Source organism: Heterocephalus glaber, unplaced genomic scaffold (genome assembly GCF_053883595.1).
Source record: "Heterocephalus glaber isolate CG9 unplaced genomic scaffold, H.glaber_assembly_v1.0 deba00000676, whole genome shotgun sequence".
Lineage (NCBI taxonomy): Eukaryota > Metazoa > Chordata > Mammalia > Rodentia > Bathyergidae > Heterocephalus > Heterocephalus glaber.
The window spans coordinates 8121185-8145968 of NW_028258156.1; the positions used below are offsets into that span (position 1 = coordinate 8121185).

The 24784-nt window shown below is 41.9% G+C and overlaps 1 protein-coding gene across 2 annotated transcripts in view; it reads left to right on the forward strand.

Annotated features, from left to right (window-relative positions):
- Positions 1–237: 237 nt before the first annotated feature.
- The window catches only part of Rapgef5 (Rap guanine nucleotide exchange factor 5), a 226458-nt gene continuing 201911 nt past the window's right edge, over positions 238–24784 (forward strand). Inside the window, exon 1 of one of the 2 annotated variants that reach the window (XM_013070290.3) lies at positions 238–560. In XM_013070290.3, coding sequence (XP_012925744.2) covers positions 351–560 — 210 coding nt within the window. In that variant the 5' untranslated portion in view covers positions 238–350. The remainder of the gene's footprint in view (positions 561–24784) is intronic. The other variant, XM_021254134.2, reaches the window with a different exon arrangement.

Genomic DNA, 24784 nt, shown 5'->3' on the forward strand with positions numbered 1-24784 from the left:
CAAGGGAACAGTGGGCTTGGGGGAGGATTCCAGGAATCGCACCTGGGCAGCAGCCCATGCCCACGATGCAGGCCCGGGGCAGCTTTTCCGCTCCGGCTCGGGAGTGGGCGTGTCTGAGGGCCAAGGTCTGCGGGCGGAGGTGAGCAGCGGGGACGGGTTGCACCTGGGCGGAGGAGTGGGCGGGGTGCACCTGGGCGGGGCGGGGCGGCGCGCGCCGTTGTGCGGCTGTTGGCAGCGCGCCCGGCGCGGAGCCGCAATCGCGTCCTCTCGCTGCCTGGCGAAGGCGCGGACTGCGCGCGGAGGCAAATGCGGTAGAGAAGAGCAGCGGGCGCGGGAGCCGCCGGCAGAGCATGAGGATGGCCGTGGGCTCCGTCAGGATGCAGCCCCCGTGCGAGAGCCTGGCCTTGGCCGATGCGGCGGCGGAGGTGGGCAGCCCGAGTGCCCGGGATCCCGAGCGCGAGCAGCCGCCCGCGTCGCTGCGGCCGCGGCTGCGGGACCTCCCGGCGCTGCTGCGGAGCGGGCTCACGCTGCGGAGGAAGCGGAGCGCCGCCGGGGCCCGGGTGAGTGGTTCGGCCCGGTGGGGAGAAGGCGTGTGGAAGTTGGGGAGGTGACGGTAGGGGCGCCATTGGAGAGCGGCCGGGACGGCGGGGCAGGGGACCCCTCGGGGAGCGAGGGCTTCCCCTCCCCCTAGATGCACCTGACTTGACCCAAGAGGCACTCGGGTTCCGGCTGCCAGACTGGGCATCTGTTCGCTGCCTCTCAGCAGGGAAGCTGCAGGTGTTGGATCCTAACAGCCCCGTGACTGCAAGCCTGGGGCCGCAAGAGCGGGGTCCCAGATTGCAAGACCCGTGCGACGTGTGCGCTTGTTTGGGACGTCCCATTGCAAGCTGTGGGCATCAGGGCTGGCTCTGCCACCCGCCGTTGCCCAGGGAGAGACCCAGGATCTGGAAGTTCCTGGGGTCCGACGCTTAGGATTCTGGGACACCCCGATGAGCAGGAGAGGTCACGCCCCCCGGAATCTTAAATATTGACTTCTCGATACTGTGCACAGATGCGATTTCCTGGTGGTGCCCCTTAATGTGCTGTGAGTCCCCCTAATAACCTGAGTAGGTCATACGTGTTTTGTGTGTTAAGAGAAGCGGGAAAGGCCTGCTAATTGTCACCAGGGCTTCAGGACACTGGACAAACTTTCCTTTTCACCAGGGCTCAGGGACACTTTTGCTGGGTCCTCCTTAGCTTTAAAACAAATTTACCATCATGAAATATTGTAGTCTTTACTGAGAAGTTGCGACAGTGTAGGTGATTTGGGGCTGAAATGGAAAACAAAATATTAGTTGTCCTCTTTAAAAAAAGATTTTAGTGGGAAACTTTCAGTTCTTACAAAATGGTTCGTAGAAACTTGAGAGTCTTGGGGAGACGCACTTCGTTTGGATGGGGAAGAGTCAATCTATGCAAGTCTTCATCTTCTGCAGGTTGCATCCCTCCTCTCCTAGGTGTTTTCCTCTGATGGAGGACTGGCCATGGGCCACCTCAGATGGCTGTTCTGAGGATTAGCTGGGCATAGAGTTTCAGAACTGCCCACAGGTGATTTAATATACAACATAGAGGGATTCCCTGTGAAGAAAGCCAGCAAATGTGTCCCCAAGATGTGGTGGCTAAAGAAACGCAAGAACCAGAGTTATAGTCTTTGGAAGAATCTAGAGAAAAGTAGGTCAGATTGTGTTCCTATTATCCTTGACAGTTACTTTTTCATGGCATGGAATACTGAAGACGTAGGGCAACCAGGCAGTCTGTGACAAGAATTGCTGAGGGTTTCTGTGTAAATAGAGCTATAGTGTTCATGTCCATAGACTTGTGTCTCTTGTCTGGGATGATGTTGCATACTTTTTCAATATACATATTCTCAATACTCTGAATGTGGTTACCTTAAATAACATATATTTTGTTAACTGTCCTTGGATTCTAATACTGTATTAATTGTTTTTGATACTCAAGTTTCCTCCTCTCTTAGTTTTGAAACCACTGTCATGATTTTGGAATCTTTGCCATCAAAGGGGTAGGAAGGAATTTGAAAGAAAGGGAAACAAGTGAAATGTGTGCCTGTATTAGGTAGCTCCAGCTGCAAGAATAAAATACCACACAGTGAGTGGTTTGAACAACAGAAATGTATCCTCTCACAGTTCTAGAGCCTGGAAGTTCAAGATCAGTATGCAGGCTGATGCAGATTCTGGTGAAGGGTCTTTCCTTGGCTTGCAGATGATCACATATGTGCTGTGAGCTCCTATGGCCTTTCCTCCCTAAAGTTGAAGGGAGAGATCTCTCTTTTCCTCTTCTTATGAGGCTCCTAATCCTATCATGAAGGCCCCACCCTCATGACCCAGTCTAACAATAAATATTTCTAGAGTCTCTTCACCAAAAACTATCACATTGAGGGCTTCAACATAAGAATTTTATTGGGGACATAATTATTCAGTCCATAACAGTGGTTTGAAAGAAAGAGGAAAACAGGTAAAATATGTTCCAGACTGGTTGGCTGGTGACTTGTGTGCACATGGGGTTGGCTGGGTAGCCTCTTGGTTAGGGTGGTGGTGCTAATGCAAAGCAATCACAGCTGCCTTAGATCCTTTTGAGGACCTTCAAATTTGTGTCCAGTGGACTGCACCTGAAGGTTGGAGCTGCATGATTTCAGGGACAAGTTACAGAAATTCATTAACACTGGTAAAGAAATAGGTGTTTGTGTACACAAGTTGGTGAAGTTTTCAACTCTTGTACCAACCAGGATCCATTTTAGGAATATATGTGGCTCTTGTCCATGCTGCTTTAGCCTCCCACAAATTCGTACAATCTTACATCAACTCATTTCTTTGTAGGTTGTATTGCTCAACCCAGGTGCACTGTTGGCTATCTCTTACAGGGAAAAATGAAGCTGTCATTTGGTTAACATAGCAGAGTTCCTTCGTTCCTCTGTTCAGTCACTTCTAATTGTATTGAATTCACCATGCATACTGATTAAGACTGCCTTCTTAGAATAAGTGGGGAAAAGATTAAATTTTGATTTGTGGGAGGACCAGAGACACCTCTTAAAAATCAGTGGCAAGGTAAGGCACAGTTTGTAATTTCAACAAAACAATAATAATTTTTAAAATTTTTTAATAATGGAGATTGTAAGAGATTAGCATAATACACCCGTAAGATTTATTTCCCTGTGCTTACTTTGGGGGGGAGCTGGTGCTTTTAAAGTAAAATCCTAAATATATCATCTCACAAATGTTTCAGTTCACATCTCTGATAAGGATATTAAAAATACAAAAACTTCATCTTTTTCATACCTAAGAATATTAATAATTCCTAAATATATAATTCCCATATTCAAATTTTCTCAAAGATGTCTTTCTACGTAGAATTGTTGGAATCAGGAGCTAAATGAAGTCTGCATGCTGTACTTGATTTTTAGGCTTTTAAGTCTGTTTTATAACAGTCTTCACTTTTTTTATGCTGTTGATTTACAGGAAAGAATAGGTCATTTGTTCAGTACCATATGCCACTTGGAGCTGCTTCTTTATTTGTGCAGCCATTTAACTTGTTCTTCTATTCTCCATGTTTCCTATAGTCTGGCAGGTAGATATGAAGGCTTGATTAGGTTCTGGTTCAAAGGCAAGTATTCTTCATGGATGGAGCTATGGAAAGTCTTACTGTATCACATCATGAGGCATCTAATATTTGTATGTCTCTCTTTTTTGAGAAATTAAGAGAGACTTATGGGTTCCACTAGTATGACCATACTTTTCTACCTTTTGCCTAGTGACTTTAGCCTCATAAAGGGTTGTAGCACATTCATTTCATTAGGGTATACAAAATGGTGACAGTCTAAATCCATCATTCCTCTTACATTTATTGTTGGAATGTTGTCTGTAAAGAACTTTTTCTCATGCATTATTTAGGTCTTCTGAAATTCAGATTGTACAGGAAAGGCTTGATCCACTCCCCTTATCAATTCCATAGTACTGATTTGATACCTTACCAACTTACAGTGATAACACAATGAGTTCTTTTTTTAAGTATCATTAAAAATGTATGAATCCTAATACATTTGTTTCAGTCCATTGTAGTAAAATTTCTTTGTGACCCACAGGTTGTCCTTGCCGCCTGTATGCTTTCTACATTGCCTCAGTAGACTCAAAAATCTTTCTTTCTGGCAGGAAATATTCTAAGCTTATCTCTCTTGTCCATTTCTTGCTCCAAATTTGACATCAGCCATTTTTCCTAGGATCACTGTTTTTTTTGTTGTTGTTGTTGTTTTTGTTTTTGTTTTTTTTTACTGAAAGTGGTTCATTTTCCTTAACTTGTGCCTCTCTTTGTGGCTGCATTTTTACATTGGTCATAAGCTTTCCACCTTATTTTTTTTTTTTACTTTTTTAATCCTTCTCATTGGGTGCTTGCTTTGGCAGCACATGTACTGATCCTTCTCATTGGGCTGTTTTTAAGACTGACACTCCCTCCACCACCATAAAATAGCTTTTAACAACCATTCCCTCTTTCTATATGTGCTGTCAGAAAGCTGACACTGACTTATTTTGGTCTTTGGCTGCTGTGATATTTCCTGCAGTGCTCTACCACCATCTTCAGCCTTATGAAATCTATTTCATTTACACTAGCCAGGATGATTCACAAGGGAGCCACGTAGACTGTCTGTCGACCCTAGTCCTCCAGCTATGACCAGCCTTTAGATTAGATATCAGAAGGATGGCTGCCTTCCATCATTTAACCCCTTCTCTTTAACCAGGCTTTGCTAGGCAGTGGCCCTGTGGCAGGTGCTCTTCAAAATGGAGAAACTGGGAAGAACATCTGGCCCTCAGAATGAGATACTCTCTTTTCATGTACAGTCCTTTTCTCCTGTTAATTCCCTCTCAAAGAGGAACAAAGGTTACCCTTTACATCCAAGCTGTGGTGCTCTGAGTGTAACTCAATATCCTCCTCTGCTAGAAACTTGACTTTGCTGATTGAGAAATATGTATTGCTCTCTGTTATACTAGAATACCCAATATATTTTAATACATGTATTTGACAGCCAAAGCATGTAATTTGTTCTTTGCATTTAAGTTGAAATCAGGGGTTAACCCATCATGGTGCTTAATAATGTGCCATACATGTTTTGATACAAACTTCATTTAACTCTTTTTTTTTTTTTTTTTGGTACCGGGGATCGAACTCGGGTCCTTGGGCTTGTGCAGCGGGCGGCGAAACCACTGAGCTAAATTCCCAGCCCCAAACTTCATTTAACTCTTACAACAAACTTGTAAGTTAGATGCTGTTAGTTGCATTACACAGATGTGGAAACTGAAACACGGTTTTGACTTGCCCAGGATCACAGTGTGTGGGTGGCAGAAGGGTAGTTTGATTCCAGGAAGCCTGGGTTCCACAGAGTCTATTCCATACTCTAAATTTACTGTCTAGTTTTCCTCAAATGCTCTGAGGGCAAAGGGTCTATTTACTTAAACTACGTAACCTTGTAGTTCCTGCTGATAATACCTTGTCATTCTGAGAGTGGCCAATAAATGCTGTTCATAATGCCAGTCTTTAACTTTTCTTTCATTTGAGCTCACAAAAGCTGTGCTTGGCCTATTGGGTGCGTGGACAAGGGAGTGAGGGGAAGAACTGTGGTTATAGGTGAATGGTAACTAATATTTACCACAATTAAAAATCACATTGAGTGGGGTCACTTTGGTGGAGGTTAGTCCAACAATCTTGTGAACTGGCCCAACTTTCTTTTTTATCTACTCCTTGTGAGAAAATAAAAGCCATTAAAGGAGGCATGCATCTTCCCAGGAAGGTGAGTCAGATTAGATATGAGGGACAAGTGGCAAACTTATTTTACATACATTGACTTTGCTGCCTCTGATTGCTAACCAACCAGCACCTTGAAACTGGGTATTAGAAAACTGTGAACAGTAAGCAACAAATCATTCATAAGTAGGTGTAGAAAGAGGAGGGTCCACAGATGTGAACCATGGTTACAGATAAAGTTCAGCCATTCCTCAGGAACAGAGGAGAATGGGTTCCAGAACTTCCCTTACGTACCCCAAACCACAGATGCTCAAATCCCTTATGTAAATGGCATAATTATTGCCAATGGCCCACACACATCCACTTGTATCATCTTTAGGTTGCTTAATGAAATATTAGTGTGTAAATAGTTGTGTCACTATGTTGTTTAGGGAATAATGACAAGGAAAAATTCTATATTTTTCCCCTCCTGAATATTTTTGATCTGTTGTATGAATTTTGGATGTGGAACCCACAGATACAGAGTGCCAACCATATAACTCTATCAATGTCTCCTCCAAAAGGATTTGAGAAGAAGGAAAGGAGATTTTAGATTCATTTATTCTGTTTTAATTTCATTGATGGCAGGTTAACACTTTATTTCTGCCCTGCCCACCCCTACACTGACTGGTTGCTGGTTGGTTGGGAGGAAGAGAGCATAACCGTGGCCTCACAGAATGGGTTTGATCCCCGATGCCACTGGTCTGCCTTACAGGAGGAGTTGTGCCCTGAGCTCACTGAGCCTCTGCTTCTTCCTCTGTAATGAGATGCATCACGGGTCAGATTTTCCAAGAATAGAGACGATATAGATGAAGTGTTAGGCACATTGGAGCCTGCACATTTCCTTCCCCTGCCGGATACCTGCTGTAGGTAAATTGACTCTCATAAACATATTTATGGAAACGAAGGCACCAAAAGTTTTACTTTCGTATGCAATGTCAAATTCCATTTTAAAAAAACAGGTGATACCCTAACATGTAGTGAATATTTTAGGTGGTGTCCAAGTCCTGGTACTGTAACAAAAAAGGCTGCGTTTCATTCTTGCACTGTCTCTTAAATTGACTTGGCAGTAATTGGCAACTTGCGCAGCTAAAGGTAAGATCTAAGTCGCTAGTGATGTCTTTGAGTACTTGTGACTTTTTTATTTTTTGACTCAACGTTGCATAACAGCCCTTGTTAGGAATACTGAAGATTCCCGAGGTGGTATGTGATCTGGAAGCAGTTTGTGAGAAGTTATAAGATGTTATGTGAAGCCAAAATAATTAAACTCAGTGAGTTAGTTTTTTCGGTGGCCAACTATTATTTCAATAAATTCATAAGTGGGTGTGTCAGGTCTTAATCAGATTGAAACATTAGTAGTCCCCAAAAGGGAGACAGTGTTTTCTTCTTTGAGAACATTATGACCTGGAGAGGTGAAGAACTTTCCCATGGCCACCCAGGTAGGAAGTGGCGGAGGCAGAAAGAGAGCCCAAGACTGCCTGACTCTGAAGACTGTGGTCTTTGCCCAGTGCCACCTTACCTAAGACTTTTCCATGGTAATAACACACAGTGTTGAAACAATGGGTGCATAAAACATTTTCAGTTTTAGTAAAAAAACATGATTCATTTTCTTTCCACTCTCTTCAATGATGGCTTCTAGAACCAGATAATTATCCCAGCTTTGCCTGGAGTTTGAGCTGGCAGCTAGCAGTTGACTCCCAGTCATACCAAGGAGCATGGAGGCTTGGGGGACTAAGCTATTGTGTTATTGGGTCCAGGGAGTGTATCTACTTGGCGATTTATAAAGCAAGCAAATTCCTCTTCTGGCTTCTATGAAAAACTAGAATAAGAAGGAGAATGAGTTTCTTGTAACCTAGGATTTATGTTTTGGATGGGAGCATACTTGATATTTTAGAAACATCTCTAGTCCCAGCTGCTCTAGAGGCTGAGTCAGGAAGGTAGCTTGAGCTCATGAGTTTGAGGCAGTCCAGGCAATAAAGCAAGACCTTACCGCAGAGCAAAAGAAGCTGGGTGTGATGGCTCACTCCTGTAATCCCAGCACTCGGGAGGCTGAGGCAAGAGATCACTGTGAGTTTGAGGCCAGTCTGGGCTACCTAGTGAGTTTAAGACCAGCTGGAACCCCACAGTGAGACTCTGTCTCAAAAAACCCAAACCAAACCAAAGGAAAAAAAAGCAGAAGTAGAAGAGGAAGAGTAGGCAGAGGGGAGGGGGAGTAGGAGGAAGGAGAGGAGGGAAGAAGAAGGAGGAGGGAGAAGAAGGGGAGAAGAAGAGAAGGAAGAAGAGGAGGAGGAGGGGGAGGAAGGAAGTCATGTGTACATACCTGTCAAAGTAATTGAACCTATTTACAATAAAATAAAATAATTGAGAATACACAAATATCTATTAACAAAATTAAACTCTGGTACATTTACCTTTTAATGTATTAAGATGACTTGAAGTGAATGGCTCTTTGGTTTTTTTGGATCCTAAGCAATTTTTAAGAGTCAGAAGATAGCACTTCAGAAAAGCACACATGCAGACATAACTTTACATCTCATTTCAAGTGGGCTGTGGATGCTCTGAAGCCTGGGCTACACAGAGCCCTGGTTTGAAAGTCTCTCTCTAACCTCTTTCTAGAGAGTAGAACCGTGGTTTTGTATTTATTTTACCTCTCGTCTAACCTTCTGCCCAGAATTTGATATAAGTACTTTTCCTTGTCAGTATTTTCTTAAAATATTATATCAGTTTGCTGAATTGGAAATTGATCACTTTCAAATTTGCAAATGCTTCAATGGGTACTGTAGGTGGGAAGAAAATGATGATAGTAACTATGATTTAACAAATCTTTATGTAACACTTACCATATCGGGTTTGTTTGGAGTACTGTAAGAACAGTAACTCAACGCAAGTTTCAGCATCCTGTGACAGATGGTCTTGTTGTACCAAGAGGTTAAGTAAGGTGCCCAGGATCACCCAGTAAAGAGAGGAACCAAAACTTGAACCTAGGAGGTCTATTAAGCATACTGAGCAGTCTAGCTACAATTCTCCAGTGTTCTCTCTCTAAATAGTCATGTTTTTGCTTGATCAGAGGCTCTCTATTGCTTTCATTTTAATACTTTTGAAATCAGGATGCCTCTTATAATTGATGTGGTCATTTGTAGGAGTACTTACCCCACCCCCATAAAGCCATTGTTAAATTGATGTTATGTCTCAAAATTATTGGAGTCTTAGAATAAAAGAACTATAATAAGCCATGCTTTCATTTTTAAAAAATGCAGCTGCATAGTTTATGGAAATATCAAAGTAAATTGTAGCTTTAAAATGGCACATACAAACAAAATCCTTATTCATTTATGGATGTATGAAAAATGTAAATTAAAGATTATATTAACAGTTTCTCTGAACACTGATATTGCTTAGATAATGATTTAAATGCCGGGGAAGAATAAATTTTAACATTTTCTACAAAAAGCAAGAATAAAAACAGAAAAAAAAGCAAGAATAGCCTTAGTGGGCTGGGGATTTAGCTCAGTGGTTCCGCCGCCTGCCTCAAGGTCCTGAGTTTGATCCCCAGTACCAAAAAAAAGAAGAAAAAGAATAGCCTTAGAGTAATGTTGAAGGTGGAAGAAACCAAATTCTAATGGAGAAGTTGAAAGTAAGTGCATGTGTGTACATAATTTATTAGGGGCTTCCTCACAGTTTCTTCTTTCTTTCTTCATTTCTTTATTTTTAGACAAGGTCTTGCTATGTAATTCATGCTGGCCTTGAACTCTGTGGTCTAGGCTGGACTCATAGCAGTCTTCCTGCCTCAGCCTCCTGAGCGCTACAGTTTTTTTTTTTTTTTTAAAGAAAGTAATATTTAAATTTCTTGAAACTGAGAACCATGAGTATAAAAATAACAACAGATTTAGACTTGCTCTTGAGTCACCATAATCTGTGTGGTGACTTGGCATATATTTCCTCCTCTGACTCAATTTTACCTGCTCTGCTTAGGGAGCATTGCTTCTTGCTGATAAAAGGCTTTTCTTTTCACTTTGTATTAATGTTGACTGTAGAGAAATCATAGTTCAGGATTTCTAATAAAACAAAATGAATCTTTCCTAAAGTTAAAAAGTCCTGAAAATCAAGATTTTTGCATTTCAGTGAGTTATCTTCCTGTAATGTTTTCTAACTGGTGTAGCAATTTAAACTGGAGCCGCTTTGGTAGTTTTGTTGTTCATTTGAATTTGGCCTTGTCAAATCATTTACCTGCAGCTGTTAGGAGGTGTACATGCAAATGCTTGGGATTGCCCAACTCATGCCTTTGGTACTGACTGTAAATTTGTTTTACTCTCTTTCGTTACTCGTGAGAGGAGTGAACAGCTTATCATTTCCGCTTGCTCTAACACTCTAAATGTTGACCGTAATGAACAAACACTGCAAATGGCTTACCCGTCATCTAGTGTGGTGGATTTTTATATAGGTATGAAATCTTTTGCACAGAATGTTTTAAAGTCTAGATAAGAGGATGTGTGATAGCAATTTTTAGAGATTAGGGAAAGTGGGATGCCTATTTTGAGCCATTAAGATAGAATTTGGCTGTGGTGTAGAGGGAACATTTTTCTGTTAGCTTGTCACTTAGAGGCCTTGTGACTGCGAGGAAGTCAAATAGCTTGTCTGAGTCTCAGTTCCTAAATGGAATAGCTGTATTCCATCATGGCAATCAGTGGTGCCACAGGGGATCTGTTTTATTTTTTGCCCATGTCTGACCAAAATGAGAACAGGGGTTCTTCTCCATGGAGATGTCAGCTCTGCCTGCAGAGTGCTTCGGTCAGATCTTGGGTGAGAGGAAAGGTGGGCGCCTAACAGTCACCACATCTCTTTACTGGGGACAGGGAATATAGTGCTCTAGCAGAGGGAGCATTGGAAGCTGCAAGAGGAATCTGATTAAATGAGGAATCTGTCATGTCAAAAGTAAAAAGCACCTATTTCTGAGTCTGTTTTTAGAAGATTAAGTAGTCTGTTTGGCCATAAACACTTCTGGGGACCCTGTCAGAAGAGAACTTCATGGTAGCCCCTCTGTGTGTCTGCCGAGATCTTCCAGGTGGTTTCCTCTCCTCTTGGGGAGGAGGCTTTTTGCTGCATCATGTCATCAATGAGAGCTATTTCTTAGCCTGCAGTTGGCATCAGTATTTGCTTTCCTCTGCCATTTCAAGTTTATCACAAATTTTCAAACAGCACCTGTTGAAGCATTCGCTGTTCTTGGCACACAGTTCCCCCTTGACATATTGTAGTCTACCTTAACATCTTAAGTGAAGTTAGGTATTTAAAATTCCAGCATGTTCAGTTCATCAGCACCAGGGTCCACTCTGCCATGGTCTATCTAATGTGTTCTGTTTACAGATATATGTACACTTCATTTCATTGCTTTCATACCTCTGGAATTCGGCATTTCTTCCTTTTACAGACACAAAGGCAAGTTCCTGAGCTTTTCCATATGCCCGGGCAACCTCAGCGCCTGTGAGCGGAAATGGCCCCCACCTAGTTATGTGGTAAATGCTCAGTAAGCCTGAGCTGCTGGTTCGTTGCCTGGAGTTGCAGACAGGATGGAGTCTACAGGCAGTGCCTTAGAAGACCTGAAGGGATCTTAATGACCATAGTGGTAGAAATTCAGCAAGAAAACAGAGGCTCAAATATTGGCATGTTGCTGATGGTCAGAATAAATCAAATAGCTTCCTTGGGCTGGACCTCTCTTAGTCCCAGGATCTCCCGAGGGTTTTCTGTGTGAGGATCTGCCTCGGGCTGCCATGAAGGATGGGGCTTCTCAAACTTTAGCCTGCACCAGAATCTGGGGGATGCTTGTTCAAACACATCTATTGTGCACTTGGGGCTGCCCCCTGTGGACTTTTGTCACCAGGACTCCCCACCCTCTGGCTTGGGTCTGGATTTGGTCTGTGGTAGGTTGGGCAGAGAGAGGTCAGGGGTATCTCTTCCTCCCACTCCTCCTTGCTGCAGTGCTGGTGGGGACTGTGGCTGTTGGAGTAGCTCCCACTGGACTGTCCCTCCCTGATTGCTTTAGTTTGCTCTGTCCTCTGGTGGAGCTGTGTCCCCTCCCCTCCCTTCCCTCCAGCCCCTGTGACTAGTCCCCATGGTACAGCATGTCCCCATTGCTGTCTGAACCTTGCCTGCACATCTTTGGTGGGCTCTTTTCTGAGAGGTCTCTTTGGCTGATGCAAGAGCCCATACAAGGGCAGTGGTGGAAAACATGACATTAGGAGAACCCAGGGTGTGAAGCACTCATGAGTGGAGTGGGCTTCAGGTATGGAGAAAGCAAGGAAGCAGCCCAGGCCCTGGAATTTGGGTGGAGGATGGAGGAAGAGGCAAGGGAAGGGCCTGGCATCTGAGGTGATGCTGGATATAACCTTGGGGGGTCCTGAGACCTCCTGTACAGAATGTGACCCACGCGCCATGCCCATGTCATCCCTGTGCATAACCTTGTACCAAGCAAGGAGTTAGGTGAGGGATTTGCATTCCTCTGCATTGCCTGGCATTTTCTTTTTCTGCTCCTGCCTTTTTTCCCACACACCTTAGCACTGTCAGCTATACACAGGAGCTCTAAAACCTTGATGTGGTGCTTTGATCTTGCTAAATTTTGTCACAGTATATTGAACATGTTCTGAAATGCCTGCCAAAACTACATCCACAAGGTAACAAATGGTTGAATAGAATAATTATACCTTCAGTTCCTTTGCCCATGGGTTCCAGCAATGGGCGTGTCAACAAGATAAAAACATTTCTCATTTGGTGCTCCGCCAAATCCTTTTTTACACCACCCTCACTAGGAAGCAGGTCCACAATTACCAATTCTGTGTGTTTATCAGTTCTTTTATATTGAAATGTCATGCCAAGTTAGAAACCACTTCTCAGCTTTTATAAATAATATTAAGATAGTAAAGATTGGATACCAACATCTGAATACCTCATCTTCCTAACAAATGGAAAATCTAAAAATCTCTGTTGTAACAATTTTTTTTAAAAGAAAATTTCTCAATGAGGAAAAATCGACCCTGGAAATTTTTGCTTCATCTTTCTGGGTTTTTGTGTATTTATGTCAAGGAAGCATAGATGCCTGAGGGAGGAGGGATCCAGGGTGTGTTTTAATACATTTGAGGCAAACAATGATGATCATCTTATGTCACTCAGTGTGCCACAGGTTTGAAGCATAGGAATCCTTTGGTTTCCCTCTGTTTCCTGTTCTTCCTGGCCATTCCTTCAGTAAAGCTTGCTTGCTAGTTACCCAGAGAAGACAAGTCATTGGAAGCACAGAGAAGGGCTGAATTCTGCCAAGAGGGGGATGAAGTTTTTTCTAGATGAAGTCTCCCCCGATCAGTGGCCATGCTTGAGCATTGTCTGTTAGTAGAAGAGAGGGAAGAGGAGAGGGGTCTAGTGCAAATGACCCAAGTAGGAGTCCATCTCATGTCAGAACGAAGAGGAGCTCCATATGGAACAGGGATGTGGTCCCTCAGGCTTCCTTTTCCAGTCCAGACCTTGGAGTGAAGACAGTTCTTGCTAATCTACCTTGATGTCATCTCTATTCTAGAGTGAAAAGTCTCCCTATCCCCTAAGCTGGGAAAGGAGCCCTTTCTGTTGGGAGACCCAGGTCTACTTTCTGTGCTTAGCATTTTCTGTGGTTGGGCCCCAAGAAATCTGTACTTAGCTTTTCTCTTAGTGTTTGAAGATTCATCTCCTTACTCACTTCCCTTGGATGAGCTATCCACCTCAATTTTGGGTTTGCCTGCCTTTGGCTTTGCCATTCCTGTTTTCCTGTTCTCCTCCCTCAAGCTTTCTCCCTAAAGGCTTTTCTGTTGGGTTGTTTTCCCTGCCCCTCTGCTCTGAATCAGCTCATCCTATTGTTTGCACTCATTGTTTCACTGCTCCGCGCTCCTGTTTCTTCACCCTTGCACCCATCTGTCAGCTTACCTAGGCCCAGCTGAGGGCTCTGTTCCATCTGGGAAAGGCTGCTGGATGCCCTTTTCGGGAGTTTGAATGATGGAAGCCCACTTTTGCATGTTAGGACTCCAGAGAAGCTGACCTCTCTCTCAAATATTTCCCAGACTATTTATGTTCTCAAACCTCCAACTCCAAGAAGAGAAGAGGGCTGTTGCAGGGCTTGAGGAACCATTGCCTAACTGGTATGAATTAGGGGATAGAGCATTTGTCGACATATTGACTGCCGATTAGTGTTATATTTTCAAATGTATTAGTTTTAAATAAGGACCTCTGCCTTGGATGAAGGATATGTACAAGAAAGTATTGCTTCAATGAAGAAGTAAGATTATGAAATTTAAAACCAGTTTCATTTCTTAATGACTATAATGTAGAAGGTTCTACTTAAGCAAGTAGCTTTGGGAATAATAAACTAAATCTAAGACAAAGTAAAGCAGATTAATGATTTTGTTTGTTGTCTCTTTCCCTGTAGGCAGCATCCTGTGATGTAGTACTGTGACCATCTCACAGTGTCATCCAATGCAGTCACCTTCTTTTGACTCCTGGTACCTTTTCTTGCCTCTGAAATCTTTATTGGGTAGCTACTACATATCTGCTCTGTCTGTCAGGGTAGTGCAGTTAGCAACAGCAATGACAAAAATGCCAAAATCTTTATATGTTAGTCCAACAAAAGTATTTTGTTTTTTTCTTTTGCTTACAAAAAGAGCATTTTGTGTCGAGTGCTCTCCTGGTAGCTGTCCTCCATGAAGCCTTGCTTTTTATACATTTCCATATCAACATCTTCTTCCACAGTGACTGCAGCATGTGAAGAAAGAATGAGGAGCTGCACATGGGCCTTTCCACGCTCAGCCTGAAGTGACTTTTGCTCAGATTTCACTGGCCAAACCAAGTCACTCATTCAAGGCACTAGGAATGCCATCTTCTGTAGAGCACTGAAGGAAAAGAAAAGCCCAGAAATGCTTATGTCTACCTCAGGCACTAGAAGCTGAGAATTCAAAAATGAATACAGAGGCCCAGTTCTCAGGGACTCAGGTCCAGTGGGGAAAACAAACATGTTGATAGCTACAAGTTAGTTTTGCAAAACTATATGAATTGTAAATTACTTAGAGTAATTTCTATGACAGAACCAAAACTATCTCAGGAACAGAAAGATATAGAATCTCTCCCTGTACTTGGGATGGAAAGAGCGCTTCAGCATGGAGGTGGCATAAGAGCTGGGTTTGGTCTGTTCACTGGCGTTAGGTCCGTGTTACCTTGAGAAGGGTGGGATCTGACCTATTTTATGCACTGTATAACATCTAAATTAGTAATTTGCAGTACATCTCTGAGAAACTGACTTACCTGCTCTTTGAGTTCTCAAGAAAGAAATGAAAGCAATCTGTCAGCAGTAGAACAGATCTGGTAGTTTAAATGAAATGCAGCGCACAAGTATCATTTTAATGAAGACTTGCTAAAAATACTGAGCAATTATGTTACTGACAGTTCTTGGATCTCAAAAATTAGACTTGAAGCTACTGTATGAAAAGAACAAAGCCAACTGTAAAATAACAACCAAAGTTTGGTATTAGACAACACAGTTTACATATACAGTACTTTGACTCACCCAGAGATCCTGACATATTTGACTTTGGGTATAAATGTGAGTGATGTCTTAACATTACAGAGCATATGCTTTATAAATGAAGAAGACAGTCTCTTCCTCAGACCAAACAAAGCCGCACCCTTGTCCGCTTCATGCCTGTGGTCCCACTGACTTTCTGGCTCATCGTGCTGGGCATTCTCTTCCGTGGGGGTCTTGGCACTTGCTTCTCAGTCTGAACCCCTCCTTCTCTAGGTACCCGCTAACCTGCCATGGATCTATGCGCCCAAACCATCCTTCTGGTGAGGCCCTCGGCCCCTCCTTCAGACTGGAACATCCACCCCCTCCCCACCTTTTATTCCTCTGCCACCTTCAAACATGAATAATTGATAAATAGGTTATTTATTTTGTTTGGATCAGTCTTCCCCCAGTAGTATATAACCTATTATTATATCACCAGAATAAAGGGCTGTTGTTTATAATTCAGTAACTTTTAGAAGCAAGTAAATTTTGTTTAACAGAAATATACTACATAGCCCTTCCTGTTCCTCACATCAGCATTTGGAAACCACTTCATGCAATAGATATATATTTTTTTCTAGATAATATAAAAGTAAGACTGCATGTGGGCACAATGTAAGACATGTGAAGTGGCTGTCAGAGTCAACTGACAGAAGCATGTCTCTGGAGAGTTTAGTCCAAGTGAGTGTATGCAGAATGAAGAAAGGAGAGGCTGAAGACATGGAAGTCATGTAGGAATGTGGTCCCAGTGATGGTCGGGGGCAGTTCTGAGATGGAAGCAATGGGAAAAAGACTTTGGCAAGGGAGGGAGGCTAGGATTTAGAGATTTGCTTCCTGTTTTAATAGGCAGCTGAATGTCAACAAGGACAGAAAAATCAGTTCCTGGTCTTAATGAAATAACTGAGCAATGCGACAAAAGATTGTATTTATTCTACACCAGTGGAGGCGAATCTATGGCACGCATGCTGCAGTGGGCTGTTTGTTATCACTGAAAGCTCCAGAAGGTTCACCATCACTGTTCTATAGAGAAAGTGTCCTAGGTTTCCAACACCCTTATTTAAGAAATTCTGAGTAAGAGTGTATTATGTGTTTATTTGTGTGAAAAAATCATCTTGGTTGTGTAAGGTACCATGTATAAGAGAAAGAATGAGAAAGGAGATGCTTTTAAAATTATTTTTAAGTAATATTTTAAAATTTCAGTTTTGAATCAAAAACAGTTTTGAATCAAGGACACAGAACCAGACAGCATTTGGTGACCATCCTGGTGTTCCCCCACCCAGCTAAGGGTGTTTTTGTGGCCTCCAGCAGATGGAAGCAGACACTCCCCACCTTGTCCTCAGACTGCATCTGCCCCATGCCAGATCTCCTGGTCACCCCTTCCAGCCGGATAAGCACAGTGCCAGCTGCCATCAAGGCCAGCCTTGGTTAGGTAGAAGAAGATAAGGTGGAAGACAGCCTGTGTGGGAAGAGAGGCAGCGCACTGGGTATAAAGAAGGTGTTTATTCCCTTTATCCACTTTTGCCTTTTCCCACTTCTTAAATTTCTATATATGTGAAGCTCGGGGAATTCTTGCTTAAAGATACTCACATCTGTTTTTCACAGGAGGTTCTGGTACAGCGCTGTGACCTTCTGCAGCTGAATTCACAAATATCCCCCCCCCCCAGGCCTTCTTGAAACTGAGAACAACAAACACCACTTTTTCTTCTTGTGCTCATAAGTTTCAGAAGAGCTGTTGGTTCTAAGTGAAGTGAGGACTTGGCTCATTTATACCCCTGCCCCTACCCACCCCACCCTACCCCACACCCACCTGCCTCTCTTCTGGGTCCTCAGGTAACTGAGTTGTTCCTGGGGCTGGGCGCAGTGGAGGTCTTGTGGCCACATACTCTCTTCTGGATTGGATTTAGGATGAGTCTGTCAGGGGCCTTGATTGCAAACAAGAGACACCAACTCTGAAATCGCTGGAAAGTTGTTGGGTTGCAGATCAGCTTGCAGAATAATTAGAAGGCTGGAGATATAGCCCCCCAAGGGGGCAGGAACCAAGGACATTCTTAGTGGAGAAGCAGCAGGTGGAGGAATTCTGAGTAAGAATGCAGGAACAAGTTAGCCATGTTTCCTCTGCCACTCACCAGCTGAATGACTATGGACAAGTGACTTAACCTCTCACTGCCTCCAAGGAATCACAAATAACAAATGCATTAATATTTACAAAAAGTGCTTAGAAGAGTGAGTGGTGAAGAATAATATATCAGTGTTTAGTATCTATTGCTAATTGAGCTTGTGTGGACATAGACAGGTCCCACATTACTATGATGGTTTGACCTAAGATATTTTTAATTTGGTGATCATGTGAAAATGAATCACACTGAGCAGAAATCATACTTCAAATTTTTGAATTTTGATTTTTTTTCCCCAGGCCAGTGATACAGCTGCAAAAATTCTTACTCTGTTGGGCAGTAGAACCACAGTACCCAGGCAGCCATGAGGTTACCAGGGGGAGAAAAGATACTTAAGTGTGCTTTGTGGCTAAGCTAGCACATTCAGTTGCTTAGGAGTCAGCTTTCTGTTGATATGATAAAATGCCTAAGAATAACAATTTATAAGAGGCAAGGTTTATTTTGTCTCACAATGTCAGAGGTTTCAGTCCAGGATTGGCTGGCTCCATTGCTTTTAGGTCTGTGGTAGGGCAAAAACACCCTGGTGGAAGGACTTGGTGAAGGAGAGCTTCTCACCTGATGGGAGCCAGGAAGCAAAGAGAGAGTGAGAAACAGAGAAAAGAGGCCAGGGGCCAGAGATAGTCCCTAAGGTCATTTCCCTACTATCTATATCCTTCATCTAAGGCCCAACCTGTTTCCATCAACTTCCAATAATCCCATCAAATCACACATTAACCCACTACTGAAGTTAGAGCCCTCATAATTCAATCACTTCTCCAAAATCCCATCCTCTGAACACATGAGACTTTGGGGAACATTTTGGATCTAAACTATAACAGTCTGATTAAATGCATTTTGGTCTAATGATTATATTTTCAGTTTATGATGGATTTGTCACATGGGATGTAACCTCACTGTAAATTGAGGAACACCCATACATATGTATATTGTCAGATGCTGTTAAATGTCAGGTTTCTCTCTAGGCTACAGGCTACTTTCTTGTTGCTGGGACAAAATACCTGAAACTCACAAGTTAAAGGAGGAAAGGTTTATTTTACCTCACTGTAGAGGTTTCAGTCCATAGTCAGCTGGCTCCAAGGCAGGGCAGCATGACAAAGGGGTATGGCAGAGGAGAAACAGTCTGTGGCATGACAGAGAGGAGGAAGCAAATAGCAGCCTCCTCTTCCCTTTTATTCCATGCAGAGTATAAGCCCATTGATTAGTTCCACCACATCCAGGGTGGACCTCCCCATTATCCACACCCAGATCTATGCTAAACCAATCAGTGGATTAATTTACTATCTACCTTAATCCATATTCACACACTCATGATCCACCCACTCCCAAAAGCCCAGCCTATGAGCACATGAGGCTTTGGGGAGACATCTAGATACAAGCCATAACACCCTCCATGCCACTTCTCCCCTGCTGCACTCACTTTCCCCTTAGCACAAATTACCAGTCTTTGTTAGAACACTTTCCGCTCTTCATATATCAGTTCTGAGACATTATTAACGAAGGAGGACACAGAGATCTCAGTCTACACTTTGAACTCTAGTGCTCCTCTGCTACACAGAGGGATAGTGTAGTCAATTTTTTCTGTCACTTTGTTTCTTTTTTAAAGATTTTAAATGCTATGCTTTTATGATTATTACTAGTAATCATAAAACAATCTTTCCTCTTGTTATTTATGAGAAAAAGCCAAAAGGGAAACTCTTGTAAAAGATAAATCATCTTAATTCTATGAAAGTTTTTAGAAAGCCTTTTTAAAATTGCAGCATTAATGTTTGGAAATAAAAAGAACATGAGGTTTCTGCAGTACATATTTTTTTCATTCAACTTGGTTCAAAGAAAAGTGTATCTATCCATTCTTTGAAATAAGTCTTTCCTGTAGGGTGAGATTGGTAAGAGTGTTGGTTATTCTGCCAAAGAATATAGTCTATTTATGGAAAAGATTTACTTTGAAAAAAATCAATGACTAGTATACGTCCTGTGCATTGAACTGGTATTTTGAGTCTCAAGTTTGATTAGTCAGTCTCTCTTCCTCCCTCCCAAACACACAAGCCTACACACATAATATCTGCTTATACAATCATGCAAATCAGCCTGATTTTAAATAACTTAAGTTATTAAACATTTATTGTACTGACCATTTTGAAGATTCAAAATAGCTTTAAAAAGTGGGAGATTTTTATGGATCCCTTAATATGAGAATGATAGAGTCATTATAATGAAATGTTAACATTTAATATGAATACATATATCTATTGCAAAACTCAGTGGGCTCCGAGTTTATTTCAGCTTTCAGGCATGATAAGGGGATACTTAAAGCATTTTGTTTGAGCTGTGTATACACAGAGTATGCTTGTGTGACCCGAGTAACCATATAAAATATACTCCTTATTGTGGGTTACAGTTCAAGATTTGAGAGGCAGTGATCTAAGAAAACTGCCACAGGGTCTTCCAGTGTATCTCTGGACACCTTACAGCTGGCTGCTCTCTCAGGCATAGAAAAGCGTGAGAAAGCAGAGGGAAGGTCGTTGGAGATTTAATGTGTCACCCGCTGGTTAATAGGACTGTGACTGTGCAGAAGTGTTTGTTGTCCTGCTTGAGAGATATAGGACTTAAGTGAGGGTTATGTGAAAGGAATTGTGTGCCATGAGTTGTAGAATTAATTTATAATTGGAATGCTTTCAAAAACAAGTTTCCCCATGTATGTCAAATCTCCTCAGTAAAAAGAAATGACTATTGAAAACCTTTTATTAGCATTGAATCTACTTTAGAAATGTGGGTGAAGGTGGAGGGAGAAAGTGCTTTTCTAGGAAAAAGAAAGTTCTGTTCTCTGAAGTTGGAACAGTCTTCATTTTTACTTTCATATTTAAGGCTTTATTTATAATGATCGCTGCTGTGCTGCACTTAAGTACACATTTATAAGCAAAAAATACATGGGCACACAATTGGGCTAATTAGCTCCTGGAGCTTCATTTGTTCACCATTATGTTCCTAATGTGACTATTTAAAACCTCACAGAAGTGAAGTAGGCCTGACAGGGCACTGCATCTGTAGTTGGCATGAGGCATAGCAGTCCACAGGCAAAGTGAGAGGGTGCATAAGGAGAACGGTCAACTTGGAGCCTTTCACTATGTGCTTAGTTGGTTTTGGAGAGTATCATTTGCAAGTAAATTCCGCATTTCAGAATCCATCAAATGTTGTTTTCAAATGTTTTTGTTTTAGTTATGGTAAAATACACATAAAATTTACCATCCTAACCATTTTTCAGAGTACAGTTCAGTACTATTAAGAATATTTACATTGTCGTGTAACCCATCTCCAGAATCATACATGGTTTTAAAGCCAGAATGATATGTATGGCTTTATTATAATATATGGCCAGGATTTTAATAGTAGTTTAATGTTCTGAAATTTCCTATTACTTTCGACAGCTGTCTGTCTTCTTTTTTTTTTTCTTTTTTTTTTTGGTACCAGGGATCAAACTCAGGATCTTGCGCTTTCAAGGAAGGCACCGGAACCACTGAGCTAAATCCCCAGCCCTGTCTTCTAATTCATGACTTTTGAAATATGTAATAAGAAATCTGTGTTGCCTGCTCACTGATGTCTCTTTTCTGGGTGCACTTCTTCTTTCTTAAAATGTATTGGGCAATTGAGTACTTCCTGTAACTGTTTTTATTTCAAGGAACACCCATGATATCAAACTCAAGAGGGTGTAAAAATAATAAGCTTCAGTGGGCCTCAGGCCCCAGAGAAGGGCATATCTCTTAGAAAAAAGGAAAAAAGTTAAATCATTCAGTTTCATGCTCCATCTATGAGTTCTCAAATACTTTCCAGTCTAGTTTAGAAACTACTTTGAAAGCTGTCTTGGTGATTTCATCTTACCTTCAGTGAAAGATTGGTGTGGAAAAATAGTTAATTGCATTTTTATTTCAGGGTTCGTCAAAACCTCCTTAACTCCCATGGGTAGCTAACTTTGTCCTTCTCTGCATGTCTCATGCCTGAACACTGACTTTTTGTATCAAACTGGAAAGTTGGCATTCAAGGTACAAGGAGGAATATAATGGACAATGTAGGGCTTTGGGTTGGGAAGTAAGCTTAAAATCTTGCTTATGGCTCCAAAGAAGACGGTGTCCTATTTGCAAATGTCTCATTTAATTAAAAAGTTGAAGTACAATTCATATAGCCAAGAGTGAATAACAAATGTAGTACCTGTACTCTGGGGCTGAGAAGGGGGTTTAGAGTCTACTAAAAATGACATTGAGCCTCTGCTTTCAGATCATGTATTCAGTATAGCTGTCATATTATAACCCATGCCTAACATACAACTTGGTTGGACACAAACCTAATTAAATTCACATGGAATCCACTGGACCCCCCCCCCCTGTACAGCCACCTGGTTCCACATTCCAAAGACGGAGAGGACACCAGACCACCAGGCCACGGTGGTACTGAGTCCTGCCGCTCCTGACCCAGAGGGCAGAGAAGCTCAGCCGGTCCCAGAACCCGGAAGGAAGCTCCCCGCCCCCATCCCAGGCTCCTAGGGCAGGGAAGGTGAGCTGGTCCCAGCACCTGGAAGGCAGCTCCCTGCCTCCATCCCGGGCTCCTAGGGCAGAGAAGTTCAGCCGGTCCCAGCACCTGGAAGGAAGCTCCCCCGTTGCCATCCCAGGCTCCTAGGGCAGAGAAGGTGAGCTGGTCCCAGGACCCAGAAGGAACCTCCCCACCTCCATCCCAGGCTTCTAGGGCAGAGAAGCTCAGCCAGTCCCAGCACCCGGAAGGAAGCTCCCTAGGGAAGGTGAGCCCCGTGGGTGCCAGAAGCACCCCCGCCCCCGGTGGAAATGAGAAAACACATAAGCAAGCCTCAAAAACAGAGTTCCAGATCACCTACAGCAACCCCAAAGGGAAACAAGATGGAGCAGTCTGATACTCAACCACCTGGACTCTCTGAACTGGCAACAAAAGAGGATCTGGGAAAAATGAAATCAGAAATAATTACTCAGATAACAGCAAAGATTTTGCTTATGGTGCAAGACATGATTAATAAATCTAGAGAGGACACAGATAAAAAAATAGAGGATCTGAGGAACATGATGGAATCCCAATATAGGAAACAAATGGAATCCATAAAACAGATACAAACAGATTTCCAAGAGATTAAAAACTCCATCGAAAGTCTGCTCAGCAGAATGAACCAATGTGAGGATAGAATTTCACATATAGAAGATAAGATTGCAATTAGTGAGGAGGAAAAGAAAAATTGCTTTAAAATTGTGAGGGAACATGAGAAATCAATCCAGCAGCTGCTGGACGATGCAAAGAAGAATAACATAAGACTGATTGGAGTCAATGAAGAAAGAGGAGAGTGCAGATGACATAAAAAATCTGTTCACAGAAGTGATGGCAGAAAACTTCCCAAGGAGGGGAAAAGAACTTGACCTACAGATAAGTGAGGCATATAGGACTCCAGCTAGCCTTGATCAAAACAAAATCTACATATAGGCATATAATAGTTAGGATTCCAGAAATCCAACAGAAGAACAAAATTCTACAAGCAGTCAGAGAAAAGAAACAAATCACATACAAAGGAAAGCCCATCAGAATCACAGCAGACTTCTCAACACAAACCCTCAAGGCAAGAAGAGCTTGGAGTGGTGTATTTCAAGCCCTCAAGGAAAACAGCCTCCAACCCAGATTGATGTACCCTGCAAAACTATCTTTCAAAATTGTTGGAGAAATAAGATACTTTCATGATAAAGAGCACCTCAGGAACTTCATGAATACCAAACTGGCACTCCAAAAACTTTTAGACAATACCCTAGGAAAAGACAGTGAGGATCACAACCCCAGGAAACCCAGCAGAATGAATCCATTGGGCGTGACAAATTAAACGCAAAAGGGGAGAATCCAACAAAAAGGAAAAGTCATGACAAGGCTTTTAAAACTTTTGACATCATCTCCCTAATGAGTGTATAATTCAATCTTATTATTGCACTGTTTAGTATTTTTCTGATTCTAGAGTTGCACACCATTCCTTGTGCTATACTGGCTATTTATCATCTTATGTCTACATTTTAATTGGGTTGTCTATTAATGAGCTCTAAGAATCCTTTATATATTCTGGTCATAGGTTATATGCATTGTAAATATGATCTGTTTAAGGACTACTTTTCATTTTAATGATGTCATGTAAAGTTCTAAATTTTGGTGGAATCTCATTTATCAATTTTTTTCTTTTATACATCATGTTTTTTGTATCCTAGGTAGTTCTTGCCTACCCTGAATTCATAAATATTTTCCCTTATAATTTCTTCTTAAAGTTTTATACTTTTAGGCTTTCTTATTTAGGTTCATAGATCCCTTCAAGTTATTTTCATGTATGGAAAAAAATGGTCGAGGTTAATTTTTTATGTACGGATACCAGGTGTTCTAGCTCCGTTTGCTGAAAACAGTATCTCTTCCTTGGCACTTGAATTGAGTTTATATTCTATAAAATGCTAATGTTAAATAATCTTTCAAAACTCAGTGGACCATATATGTGTGTTTCTATTTCTAGATTCTCTGTTTTATTCAAATGATCTATATGTCTTTCCTTACACCAACACTGCCTTGATTACTGTAGCTTTAGAAGAAGTCTTAAAATAAGGTACTAAACGTCTTCCAACACTGTTTTTGTTTTTTTTTTTAACTTTTCTAGGTTCTTTGTACTCCTACATAACTTTTAAATTTCAATATCCAATTCTTTGTAGCAAGTATACACAGACCGAATTTTTATATAATACCTTGTGTTTTCTAATCCTGCTAAATTCAAGTACAAGTTCTAGGGGCTCCTAGAGATTTCTTAGTATTTTCTCTGTAGATGATCATTTCACCTACACATAAAGATTTTGCTTCTGCCATGCCAATCCTATCCTAATTGTGTCATTTTATTGCCAGATTATTTTGGTGGGGCCTAGGTTTCAAAGTTTAATGGACAGATAAAGAGTAAGCATATCTGCCCTTGTTCTCCACCTTAAGGAGAAAAGCATTGTATCTTCTCCATTTATATAAGACATTCTCGCTGGAAGTATGGAGTACATGTCTTTAATCTGTTGAGAAGGTTCTGTTCTAATTCTAGTCTCCTGATAGCTTTTACCACGAACACCTGTAGAATTTAGTCCAATTACTTTTTCTCCAACTAGTGACAGAATCATATGGCTTTTTCCTTTCCTCTGTTAAAATGATGACTTTTGGGGGT